Source organism: Salvelinus fontinalis, chromosome 31, assembly GCF_029448725.1.
Source record: "Salvelinus fontinalis isolate EN_2023a chromosome 31, ASM2944872v1, whole genome shotgun sequence".
In the NCBI taxonomy this organism is placed as follows: Eukaryota; Metazoa; Chordata; class Actinopteri; order Salmoniformes; family Salmonidae; genus Salvelinus; species Salvelinus fontinalis.
In genome coordinates, this window is record NC_074695.1 from 45,031,769 (window position 1) to 45,045,854 (window position 14,086).

At 45.4% G+C, this 14,086-nt stretch overlaps 1 protein-coding gene across 1 annotated transcript in view; it reads left to right on the top strand.

Moving 5' to 3' along the window:
* LOC129830379 (death-inducer obliterator 1-like) overlaps window positions 1–14,086 on the top strand; it is a 76,336-nt gene that overhangs the window by 24,331 nt on the left and 37,919 nt on the right. The window contains exons 2-6 of the mRNA XM_055892921.1: window positions 3,932–3,999; window positions 11,076–12,279; window positions 12,471–12,696; window positions 12,853–13,092; window positions 13,340–13,517. Coding sequence (XP_055748896.1) covers window positions 3,945–3,999; window positions 11,076–12,279; window positions 12,471–12,696; window positions 12,853–13,092; window positions 13,340–13,517 — 1,903 coding nt within the window. The 5' untranslated portion in view covers window positions 3,932–3,944. The remainder of the gene's footprint in view (window positions 1–3,931; window positions 4,000–11,075; window positions 12,280–12,470; window positions 12,697–12,852; window positions 13,093–13,339; window positions 13,518–14,086) is intronic.

Here is a 14,086-nt window from a genome sequence, read left to right on the forward strand (position 1 = left end):
TCACCCCAAACTTTTGAACGGTAGTATATATGCACTCTGTAAGTCGCTCTGGATAAGAGTGTCTGCTAAATGACTAAAATGTAAACGTAAATGAGCTATTAGCTAAAGTTAGTGCAAACATTCCATGAACTTGCTAGCTTATTAGCTACTTCGCTAGTTGTGGAGGATATCTGTATTTTTGTTTAAAACAGCATACTTTTGGGCCTCCCGAGTGGCGCAGCGGTCTAAGGCACTGCATCGCAGTGCTTGAGGCGTCACTACAGTCTCGGATTTGATCCCAGCGCCCAGTGACTTTCAACGTGGCACCATCATAGGATGCCACCTTTCCAACAAGTCAGTTTGTCAAATTCTTGCAACGCTAGAGCTGCCCCGGTCAACTGTATGTGCTGCTATTGTGAAGTGGAAATGTCTAGGAGCAACAACTGCTCAGCCGCGAAGTGGTAGGCCACAGAACGGGACCGCCGAGTGTTGTAGCGCATAAAAATTGCCTGTCCTCCGACGCAACACTCACTACTGAGTTCTAAACTGCATTTGGATGCAACATCATCACAAGAACTGTTCGTCGGGAGCTTCATAAAATGGGTTTCCATTGCCCAGCAGCTGCACACAAGCCTAAGATCACCATGCGTAATGCCAAGCATCGGCTGGAGTGGTGTAAAGCTCGCCGCCATTGGACTCTGGAGTAGTGGAAACGCGTTCTCTGGAGTGATGAATCTCGCGTCACCATTTGACGGGCTGATGGACAAATCTGGGTTTGGTGGATCCAGGAGAACACTACCTGCCCCAATGCCAACTGAAAGTTTGGTGGAGGACGAATAATGGTTTGGGGCTGTTTTTCATGGTTTGGGCCAGGCCCCTTAGTTCCAGTGAAGGGGAGTCTTAATGCTACAGCACATTCTAGATGATTCTTTGCTTACAACTTTGTGGCAACAGTTTGGGGATGGCCCTTTCCTGCTTCAGCACAAAGTGAGGTCCATAGAGATTTTTTTTTCTCCAGAGATTTGGTGTGGAAGAACTTGACTGGCCTGCACAGAGCAATGACCTCAACCCCATCGAACTCATTTGGGATGAATTGGAATGCCGACTGTGAGCCAGGCCTAAGCGCCCAACATCAGTGCCCTACCTCACCAATGCTCTTGTGGCTGATTAGAAGCAAGTCCCCGCAGAAGGCCTAAGCGCCAAACATCAGTACCCGACCTCACCAATGCTCTTGTGGATGAATGGAAGCAAGTCCCCTTATTAATGTTCCAACATCTAGTGGAAATCCTTCCCAGAAGAGTTGTGGCTGTTATAGAAGCAAAGGGGGGACCAACTCCATATTAATGCCCATGTTTTTGGAATGAGATGTTTGACGAGCAGGTGTCCACATACTTTCGACCATGTAGTGTATCTAACGTTTACATGCCTCCTGTAGTAAGCAGCCAATCTTGCTCGAAATTCACCTTTTCTCTATGGGATGCATGAATGAGGGAGGAATGCTCCTTTACCAGAAATTATCTGTGTTAATTAAATGTTATGGACATGGGGAAATGAACACCCAATTCCTGTCTTTTTCTATTCATAACTTGCCATAGTGCATATAGTCTTGTCTACTAGGTCGATGCCTGGATTTTATGTTTGTCTTATTTTGAATTCAAATGTGGCCTTTGTATAGCTCTGGTCCAGGGCTCCGGTAGGCTCAGGCATAGAACTACACTGAACAAAAATATAAACGCAGCGTGTAAAGTGTTGGTCTCATGTTTTATGAGCTGAAATAAAATATCCCTGAAACTTTCCTTGAAATATCTCTGAAATGTTGTGCACAAATTTGTTTACATCTCTGTTAGTGAGCATTTCTCCTTTGCCAAGATAATCCATCCACCGGACAGGTGTGGCAGCATGTGATTAAACAGCATGATCATTACACAGGTGCACTTTGTGCTGGAAACAATAAAAGGCCACTCTAAAATGTGCAATTTTGTCACAACACTATGCCACATATGTGCAGTTGGCATGCTGACTGCAGGAATGTCCACCAGAGCTGTAGCTAGAGAATTCAATGTTAATTTCTCTACCTTAAGCCACCTCAAACACTGTTTTAGAGAATTTGGCAGTACGTCCAATCAGCCTCACAATCGCAGACCATGTGTATGGCGTTGTTTGGGCGAGCGGTTTGCTGATACCAATGTTGTAAACAGAGTGGCCCATGGTGAGGTTATGGTATGGGCAGGCATAAGCTACGGTCAATTAACACAATTGCATGTTATTGATGGTAATTTTGAATGCACAGCTACTGTGATGAGATCCTGAAGCCCATTGTTGTGTCATTCATCAGTCGCCATTACCTCATGTTTCGGCATGATAATGAACGGCCCCATGTCGTAAGGATCTGTACACAATTCCTGAAAGCTGAAATGTGGCAGTTCTTCCATGGCCTGCATACTCACCACACGTCACCCATTGAGCATGTTTGGGTTTAATGAGTCGACGTGTACGACAGCGTGTTCCAGTTCCTGACAATATCCAACAACTTTGCACATTCATTGAAGAGGACGGGCTCAAAATTCCACAGGCCACAATCAACAGCCTGATTAACTCTATGCGAAGGAGATGTCGAGCTGCGTGAGGCAGATGGTGGTCACACCAGATACTGACTGGTTTTCTAATCCACGATCTACCTTTTTTTTTGAAGGGATCTGTGACCAACAGATGCATATCTGTATTCCCAGTCATATGAAATCCATAGATTAGGGCCTAATGAATTTATTTCAGTTGACTGATTTCCTCATATGAACTGTAACTCAGTAAAATCTTTGAAATTGTTGCATGTTGCGTTATTTTTGTTCAGTATAGACAGTGATTCATTCTATTTTTATAGGCTCATTGTTAGTAAACCTCACTAACACCCTGGACCAGAGCTAACCTTTGTAGTGACAAACTGTCTGTTATGTCCCCCCCCCCCCCCCCCCCTCCAAGTCAACGGGAATAAAGAGTGAAATAAAGTCTGCCTGTTTGCGTTGTGTTGTAGGCTTTTATTTTTTTCCTGGACTTGTTCCATAGTCTCGATTTTACATTATTATCATTTTACTAGTTTAGCATTGTCTGCTGTTGAACTACAGATGACAACTGTTGGGCAAATGTAGATTTCCTGCATTAATTCAAAGTGAGGGATGGCTCTTCAGTAGTGGTGTGTTGAGTAGTTGGACAAGAACTACTATTGTAACGTATATGGGCAATATTCTGGATCCGGTTATGATCAGAGTATTTTGTGTAATGATCCGTGATTGAAAAAAACATTTTTTGGGGGTGCCAGCTCATATCTTTCTCCAGTTGGTCATGTGCGAGGTTCTATGTAGTCTATATAATGCGATTGGCTGTCTGTAAAGAAAAGGGTGGGCTGTATGTTGATCCTGCTGCTCTGATTGGATAGAGTGAAGCTGTATTTCTCTGTCCACTCCCTTTTTATAATTTCACCAGATCAGTTTGCTGCTGTCTGCTACTATGATATATTACATGGCGAGGATGTTTGCTATCAATGTGCATAATATCTAACAAGCAAGGAAAGGGTAGGTAGAAAAAGTCAACGATGGTGGGCATTCTAAGTGACAGCAAACTTGGCTGCCTGCGCAGGTTGAGGACAGACACACACCCACCCCTCTGCGCGGTGTTCCTACTGTAATCTGCAGCGTTTTTGCAGGGAGAATGTGCATTTAGCCATCTACTTAGTCATTTAAACACTTAATTCTTTCCCCCGATTGCTCGTGTCATCCGATCTGACTGTTAATTTACGAATATGATTATGAATACGAGTATGGCCATGTCGGCACACTCTGACCCTTCAGGTCAAGCTCTCACAAGTCTTTCAACTTGTAAATGTACTTCAATTAAATCAACAGCATTTCTGGTAGATTGGATAACATTTGACATGCATTTCTCTATCTTGATTTGACAGTTTGTCTTCTTCCATGGAGGGCTTTATGGATATCAATGAGATCCATGACCTCACTGGCACTGATACAGGTATGACCTTTCACTTTCCTCCCCCTGTTAGTTGTATTGGATTGGTCTGACCATTAGTTGTTCAAATGATGTGATTGGATTGAGATTATATATTTTCGGTCATATTAAAGGTAGACTCAGGGCAATGACGTTGCCATGAGCAAGACAGCAGATATTGAGTTGAGTAAGAAGCAAGACTTCACTCTCACACAGTGGGTGTTTCTCAAAATGCATACTACCGTGCTTCGAGCACCCACATTGAAAGAAGTCCAGAGAGGACATATGAATAAATAAAAAATATCCCACGTTATGTCAATCATAACTTATTTATTTCATAAGTGGTGTGTTGAGATCACAAGATAAAAGTACCATGCATCATCCATTGATTTGTTTAGATGCACGATAACCACTTCATGAAGAAGCCCTGTGGCAGCGTTGATCGCATTGTGGGGCATTTAAGCCTTGAACAATGCCTGAGAGGCAGCCCTGTCTCCCGGTCTGCGTGCCGCCCCCCAAGACCACAGCCAATCATATGCAAGGAACAACACACATAACTTGGCTAGTCTTGTGAGATAGTTAGTTAGTCTTGTTAACTACCTAGCTAACAATCAAGCTAGTTATCTATGCTGGTTGTTAGCTTGCATAACTGATATGTGTATAATTATAAGGAACACTTCATGTTTTGTGGATAATATTTACATTTACAGTTGGTAAACTCCATTCCTGACAGGCTGATCAGATTACATTTCAGCCTCAGAGGCTGATGAATCAGGATGCAGCCTTGCAGGCTATTTCATATGTAAGGCTCTTTGCAGACAGCCTACAAGGCAGCATCATGGCTTATTAGTCTCTGAGGCTGCTATTGAATCTGATCAGCCTGCCAGGAATAGAGCGCACCCAGTCTAGATCACATACATAATACACTGACTTCTAATCTGCCTGCAATGACCTTTAACTATGAAACAACCTACAAAACAGAATCCCAATCTAAAAGCCTCTGAGGCTGCTACTGAATCTGATCAAGCTCTGAGGCTGAAATGTAATCTGATCAGCCAGTCAGGAATGGAGCTCAGCCACTCTGTAAATATTACCTATAAAACATGAAGTGCCCCTTACAATTATACACATATCAGTTATGCACGCTAACAACCAGCATAGATAACAAGCTAGGTAGCTAGCTAGCTAACAAGACTACCTAGCTAGGTAGCTCTCTCGCTCACAAGACTAGCCAAACTAGCCGCGTTGTTGCTTTCATGGGATTAGGTATGGTCTTGGGGGTGGCACAGCCTGGGAGACAGGGCTGCCTGTCAGGCATCGTTCAGGGCTTAAATGCCCCACAAGGGCTTAGATGCCCCAAGAGCTCTTAGCTCAAGGTAAGGGTCATTTTAGCTTGCTAACATTCTAATTTATGAACTGATAATGAGCTCCAAACAAATGAAAGCATGATGTTCACATGAAATGTACCATCCCTTAGTGTAACAATCAATAATCAGCTATTTTTATTCCTTATAACTGGCACTGCAATCAGGAGCTAGCCAGCTAACTAGCTACTAGTCTTTGTTAGCCACGATTAGCGGTCTTCACCTTTTTCTCGGTCACCAGCCAGCCTTAGCTCGGACCACACCTGCCAGTCTGCACAGAGCGATATCAACCCAGAGCATTTCGGACTGCTTCTCTCTACCACATCACTGGATTCCTGCCGCTCTGGATTATTACACCGGGTCATCGCAGCTAGCTAGCTGCAAACGAGTGGCTACTGTTAGCGAACACCTCTGTCCCGAAGCAAGCACAGGCTAGCTCAAGCCTCGAGCTAGGCCCATATATCAGCTAATTCTAGGGCTACAATACCTCCTTTGCCAATTGGCCTGGACCCTTTTATTGTCGTCACGGAGACCTGCCGATCCATCACGACTGCACTGCCGACGTGATCTCAACAGGCTATTCTGTTACGATGTCGCCGAAGAACCATCTACTAGCCAAGGCCCGCTAGCTTTTCTGAACGCTGTGCCCCCTGCTCGCCTAGTGTAGTAGTGACTACTGAACGGCACCCTGACTCACCTATCGCTTGCGCTTTTGACCCTATGATCACTCGGCTACACAGCTGATGCCCCCTGGACTGTTTCAATAACACGGTACCTCATTTTGTTTACCTGCCGGCCCCAGCCTCGAACTCCTGTATGTACCTAACTGACCCGCAGGCGCTATCATTTGTTGACTTCTGTAACCGTAAAAGCCTTGGTTTCATGCATTTTAACATCAGAAGCCTCCTCCCTAAGTTTGTTTTATTCACTGCTTTAGCACACTCCGCCAACCCTGATGTCCTAGCCGTGTCTGAATCCTGGCTTAGGAAGGCCACAAAATTCTGAAATTTCCATCCCCAACTACAACATTTTCCGCCAAGATAGAACTGGCAAAGGGGGTGGAGTTAGCCTGCAGAATTCTGTCATGCTAGCCAGGTCTGTTCCCAAACAGTTCGAGCTTCTACTTTTAAAAATCCACCTTTCCAGAAATAAGTCTCTCACTGTTGCTTGTTATAGATCCCCCTCAGCCCCCAGCTGTGCCCTGGACACCATATGTGAATTAATTGCCCCCCATTTATCTTCAGAGTTTGTACTGTTAGGTGACCTAAACTGGGATATGCTTAACACCCTGGCCTTCCTACAATCTAAGCTAGATGCCCTGAATCGCACACAAATTATCAATGAACCTACCAGGTACAACCCTAAATCCGTAAACACGGGCACCCTCATAGATATCATCCTGACCAACCTGCCCTCTAAATTACACCTCTGCTGTCTTCAACCAGGATCTCAGTGATCACTGCCTAATTTCCTGTGTCCGTAATGGGTCCGCGGTCAAACGACCACCCCTCATCACTGTCAAACGCTCCCTAAAACACTTCAGCGATCAGGCCTTTCTAATCGACCTGGCCCGGGTATCCTGGAAGGATATTGACCTCATTCCATCAGTAGAGGATGCCTGGTTATTCTCTATAAGTGCTTTCCCCACCATCTTAAATAAGCATGCCCCATTCAAAAAATGTAGAACTAAGAACAGATATAGCCCTTGGTTCACTCCAGACTTGACTGCCCTTGACCAGCACAAAACATAATCTGCATAATCTGGGCCCCTACAAATCAGCTGGGCTAGGTGCCACAGGGTTCAATTCTCGGGCTGACTCTTTTCTCTGTCTACATCAATGATGTTGCACTTGCTGCTGGTGATTCTCTGATCCACCTCTACGCAGACGACGCCATTCTGTTTACTTCTGGCCCTTCTTTGGACACTGTGTTAACTAACCTCCAGACGAGCTTCAATGCCATACAACACTCCTTCCGTGGCCTCCTACTGCTCTTAAATGCAAGTAAAACTAAATGCATGCTCTTCAGCCAATCGCTGCCCGCTCCCGCCGCCCATCTAGCATCACTACTCTGGACGGTTCTGACTTAGAATATGTGGACAACTACAAATACCTAGGTGTCTGGTTAGACTGAAACTCTCCTTCCAGACTCACATTAAGCATCTCCAATCCAAAATTAAATCTAGAATCGGCTTCTTATTTCGCAACAAAGCATCCTTCACTCATGCTGCCAAACATACCCTCGTAAAACTGACTATCCTACTGATCCGTGACTTCGGCGATGTCATTTACAAAATGGCCTCCAACACTCTACTCAGCAAATTGGATGTAGTCTATCACAGTGTCATCCGTTTTGTCACCAAAGCCCAATATACTACCCACCACAGCGACCTGTATGCTCTCATTGGCTGGCCCTCGCTTCATATTCGTCACAAAACCCACTGGCTCCAGGTCATCTATAAGTCTTTGCTAGGTAAAGCCCTGCCTTATCTCAGCTCACTGGTCACCATAGCAGCACCCACCTGTAGCACGCGCTCCAGAAGGTATATTTTACTGGTCATCCCCAAAGCCAACTCCCCCTTTGGTCACCTTTCCTTCCAGTTCTCTACTACCAATGACTGGAATGAATTGCAAAAATCACTGAAGCTGGAGATTTATATCTCCCTCACTAACTTTAAGCATCAGCTGTCAGAGCAGCTTACCGATCATTGCACCTGTACACAGCCCATCTGTAAATAGCCCACCCAACTACCTCATCCCCATATTGTTATTTTTTTGTTGTTGCTCCTTTGCACCCCAGTATCTCTACTTGCACATTCATCTTCTGCACATCTATCACTCCAGGGTTTAATTGCTAAATTGTAATTATTTCGCCACTATGGCCTATTTTTTGCCTTACCTCCCTAATCTTACTATATTTGCACACACTGTGTATATATATTGTTATATTGTGTTATTGACTGTATGTGTGTTTATTCCATGTGTAACTCTGTGTTGTTTGTGTCGCACTGCTTTGCTTTATCTTGGCCAGGTCGCAATTGTAAATGAGAACTTGTTCTCAACTGGCCGACCTGGTTAAATAAAGGTGAAAATAATAATACATATGCACTGATCCACCGTGGGCTCTGCCATACTGTCAATCTATCATCAATACGTCCACTCCTATTTATAGAGCTTATCTTGTGATCTCGACAAAACCATTTTTGCTATGTCGTGATCATGAGATAAATAAGTTGTGATCTTGACATAACGAGGGAATAATTTTTGATTCATATGTCCTCTCTGGACTACAAATTGGAGCATTGGCGGATCGGAGTATGTGTCCAAATCAAAGAATGCAAAACAACGCACGGAGGGCACTTCTCGAATGCGTACTCCATTTGTACATATTTTGAAACATGCATCGACGCAAACTTCAACGGAAAGTATGTAAAGGATATGACGCAACAACACAAACAATTGCGCAAAATTTCTTGAAATAACTGGCGGCCATGAAAATACGCTCAGATTTCAGAATGAAATGTTGCCTATTCACATTTCATATGTTGCCTGACTGCAATATTTTATTTATTAACCTATGTTAATTTTGGCATGTTTACCTGCCTACAAAGCCACTAGTGTGCGTCGATCGCAAGCCCATAATAGGTAAATAGGGTTAACTGGCCAGATGGCCATAAAGAATTGTTAGCTAGCTAACTACCCATGAAGAATTTACATCTACCTTGCATAACATTTAGTTTTAGGTCATTTTTGCCTGCCAAACAATCTGATTAGCTACATTATTACAATTCACAAATACTTTGAACAAAAATATAAAAGCATAATTTGAAGTGTTGGTCCCATGTTTCATGAGCTGAAATAAAAAATCCCAGATATGTTCCAAATTTTGTGCACAAATTTGTTTACATTCCTTTTAGTGAGCATTTCTCCTTTGCCAAGATAATCCATTCACCTGACAGGTGTGGCATATCAACAATCTGATTAAACAGCACGATCATTACACAGGTGCAGCTTGTGCTAGGGACAATAAAAGGCCACTCTAAAATGTGCAGTTTTGTCACACAACTCAATGCCACAGATGTCTCAAGTTTTGAGTCAGCGTGCAATTGGCATGCTGGCTGTAGGCATGTCCACCAGAGCTGTTGCCACGTGTAACCACGCCAGCCCAGGCCAGCCAATTCCGTCTTCTTCACCTGCAGGATCGTCTGAGGGGTGGGTTGCTGAGGAGTATTTCTGTCTGTACTAAAGTACTTTTGTGGAGAAAAACTCATTCTGATTGGCTGGGCCTGGCTCCCCAGTGGGTGGGCCTGGCTACCAAGTGGATGGACCTATGCCCTCCAAGGCCCACCTATGCCTGCAACCCTGCCCAGTCATGTGAAATCCATAGATTAGAGCCTAATTCATTTATTTCAATTGACTGATTTCCTTATATGAACTGTAACTTAGTAAAATCTTAAAAATTGTTGCATGTTGCTTTTATATTTTTGTTTATTATAGCTAGCTGATAGTTATGAGGTAAAACATCTGTCTTGTGTAAATGTAACCGATGTGAAATGGCTAGCTAGTTAGCAGTGGTGCGCGCTAGCAGCCTTTCAGTCGGTTACGTCACTTGCTCTGAAACCTAGAAGTAGTGGTTCCCCTTGCTCTGCAAGGGCCGCGGCTTTTGTGGAGCGATGGGTAACGATGCTTCGTAGGTGACTGTTGTTGATGTGTGCAGAGGGTCCCTGGTTCGCGCCCGAGGTCGGGGCGAGGGGACGTACTAAAGTTATACTGTTACATATATCTTGTTTGGTCTCTATTGCCGTTGTCTTGGCTGGAGGAAGGGTCAGTGAATGGGGAGGTGCAGCGTGAGGTAATACAGAGTGTGAGTGCTTCTGAAATGGAACGGTTTATGCGTTCTTCAGACTCTCATCCTCACAAGAACGCCCTGGGAGAATGCACTCTGAGCATGAGAGTTTGGAGCACGGTAGAATGCATATTGAGAAACATCCAGTATCTGTGCATTGGTTCGCTTCACGCTGTTACAGCTTGGTAGCCAGGGCACCAAAGCTGCGGAAAAGTTGAACCAAAGCTCTTAGTTGTTGCGGAAATTGACCAGCTATTTTACCTTTTTATTTAAACAGGGAGTCACCATTGAGACCAGGACCTCTTTCGCAAGGGTGCCCTGCACATACAATTCATAGACAAAATCAAAATCGGACAGTACAAAGCAAACTAAATACAGCACAACAAACGATCAAGAAAAACAGCCACATTCCTCAGAAAATAGTTCCCTACCAAATATTTTAAATTGCCCAAGCGTCATCCACAGCTTATTGCAGTGTATTTTGCAGTTGGTTCCAGCAATGAGGTGCATTAAAACTAAAAGCGGATTTGCCTAATTCGGTGGAGACCCAAGGAACCTCGAGGGTTAACCAACCTGTGAGCGGGTTTGGTATCTCATGTTTGTTTTAAATTCTGTAACAACGAAGTTAGGTAAGCTGGAAGCTTGTGTAGTAGGGCTTTGTAAACGAAAAAGGGAGTAATGAATTGATCTGCAGGACTTTAAAACAGGGTGCTGTGGTGAGTATTAAAACTGTCACCAGTGATAAAACGAGTGGCGCTATGGTAGACGGCATCCAAAAGGTTTAAGAGTAGTGACTGCTGCTTGATGTTTATACTGTTTACTTTCTGCATCATACTGCTACCTTTTTAAATCTAAGGTTTTTCCATCCCTGCTCTTCTCTTCTTGGTGTAGAGGAGCACATAGGCGATGGTAATGCAGAGCAGCAGGTGGAGGGGGCCGAGAGGGGTGCTAGGCCGACCATCAGCGAGTTCAAAAAGACCTGGGGCTTCAGGCGGACCACGGTTGCCAGAAGAGAGTTTGTGGGATTGGATGAGACTGAAGATCCAGAATCTCCGCCCCTACCCACACGTCGGGGCAGAGGCCGCCCGGCCCAGACCTATTCAAGACGTGGGCGAGGGGGGAGAAGGAGCGCCCCGGCTGACCTGGAGCACTCCGAGACGGGCTCCCCTACTCCAATGGACACAGAGCCTGCCTCAGAGGCCCTAGAGCCCTGCCCAGGTGCCAGATTAGACCCCTCCTCTTGGCGGGACTTTGGATCTGCATTCAGCACGGCTTTTTCCCTACTTGGGGAGAAGAAAGAGGAGGACAGGACCACAGCTGCCCCTCCTAGCTATGGGGGTAGTGGGGACATGGAAGCTGCCTCTAGTATAGAGGAGGACAGTGATGAGCTGACCCTGAAGCAGCTTCAGGAGCGGCTGAGCATTAGGGGGAGAGGTGAGGCCAGAGGCAGAGGGGTCAGAGGGAGAGGCAGGGCTAGGGGAAGGGGTAGAGGGAGAGGGAGAGGACGAGGGAGAGGTAGGGGGCGTGGGAGGGGTAGGAGGGTAGAGCCAGAGTCGAGCACTGCAGATGAAGAAGAGGTGATTTTTGTAAATGAGTTGGAACAGCAGCAGGTGTATCAGCCTCAGGAGGAGGAGAGGGAGCAGAGTCCCGAGGAGGCTGTTGTAGTGGTTGAACCGCAAAGCCCTTCTCCTTCTCAACAGTCCAGCTCAGAGTCTATGCCTCCTCTCGAGTCTGATCCAGAGCCAGAGACAAAAGAAGAAAAGCCCAGCCAATATGATAATGTAACAGAGGAGGTGGACGAGGTGGAGGAGGAGAAGGACGAGGTGGAGGAGGAGAAGGACGAGGTGGAGGAGGAGAAGGACGAGGTGGAGGAGGAGAAGGACGAGGAGGAGAGGGACGAGGTGGAGGAGGAGAGGGACGAGGTGGAGGAGGAGAGGGACGAGGTGGAGGAGGAGAGGGACGAGGTGGAGGAGGAGAAGGACGAGGTGGAGGAGAGGATCGAGGAAGAAAAGTCAGAGTATTCTAGCATATCGGACAGTGAGGGCTACAACCCCAATGCCCTTTACTGCATCTGTCGACAGAGGCAGAATAAAAGGTATGTGGTGTAACGTTGTCAAGGACGATATTTACCTCTGAAAACAAGCAAGCCTAATGTTGTTGGTATCGCAGCACCACATCTCAGCTCTTTCCATCTGCCATACTCGTTATTTTGGATGGTTATGGACTTTAGTTAATTGCTGTTCTTTAGCTGTCATTTTCTTATTGCCCGTTTGATTCCTTGTCCAGGTTCATGATCTCCTGTGACAATTGTCAGGAGTGGTTCCATGGCGACTGCGTTGGCGTCAGCGAGACGCAGGGCAGCAAGCTGGAGAGGAGCGGACGGGACTGGATCTGCCCCAACTGCACGAATAAGAGCCAGAGCCAGCCAGACCCCCAGCAGAGCCACCCTGACTGCCTGACACTGCCCTCATCTGGGGAGGAGGAGAGAGTGCATGAGGAGCAGGCCAGTAAGGTGAGAACGAACGTTTACTGATTCCTTTGCGAGGAAGAATGGAAATGAATTCTAGTTTGTAGTGTTATTTGGTTTCCCTTGCTTTGTACAGCCCATTTCACAATGGTATTTAGTTGCAAGTTTGAGATCTAGGCTGACAAGCGAGTCTGGTCCTAGGAGGCTGTGGCGCAGGAGGAGACTGAAGTGGTTGCTGAGGCTGAAATGGAGACGGACAGTTCTCTGCCCCAGTGCATTGGCCCAGGGTGCAGTATGCACGCTCTTCCCGACTCCGGTTACTGTGGCACAGACTGCATCCTCCGGCATGCGGCTGCCACTATGAAGACCCTATCTGACTCCAAAGAGACCAATGCCGAGCAAAGCCCACAGAGTAGAGCAGCAGCCAAACCTGGCCCTAAGGTACCCAGTGCCTAAACTTTTTTTTCTTCTCCCTTTTGGTCATTTTTTCAATTTTTTTCGGCATCTTCTGCATGTTGTGCTTGTTTCATTTTGCATGTTGTGCTTGTTTCATTTTGTTGATGAATGTGTGCCGAGATTACGTTTGCCTTAGAAACAGATAAAGCTGCCACTTTGACTCTCACATAGTATTAGTTAATTAAACCCCAAATTAGCTGATGTTGACCTCCTGTGAACATTTTGACCTCAGGGTCAAAGGTCGGCTAGGATTCCCCAGAGGTTGTCGGCGGAGCGGCCCGAAGAGGAGAAGGAGGCTGAAGAAGTTGAGGACAAGGAACCTGACACATCTACCTCTCCCTTATCCTGCAACCCTAGTCTCACTGCAGTACAGGCCACATCCATAGAATCATCTATGTTTTACAAGTCGAGTATGTATCACTCACAGCACATCCATATCCAACACATCCAGAATACTTTACTTTCACTCAGTTGGTATTCATCAGACAGCAGCTATAACGTTACCTCTGCCATCACACAATCTTTAGGTGTAGGGATACAAAGTTATTTGCAGTAGTCAGCAGCAGTGGGTAATTGTACTAGAAAATGTTTTTCTTCAGCTAGTTGGAAACATTGAAAAAGAAAACCAGCCAAACCAATCAACAATCCAAATGTACATTTCCTCAGTTACTAGATAGTAGAAGAATGTTTAGTATAGTTGGGTTCAGAGATCATTCTACTTCAATACCACCATTTTTCTACAGTCCAGTATTTCAATAGTTGTCAATGTTTTTATTTGACAAATAATACGTCCGGTTCAATAAGAGCCTTATACGGCAACAAAATATAACTACAAGGTACAGGCTGATGCGTCAGTCTTACGAATAATAGTAAATACTTCACACAAAATTACTAATGCACAGAGTATTGTCCCAGGGAATAAATAATAGGATACACAAGTTGTACAGATAGAAATCACTGCTTGATGGAAAGCGCAAAA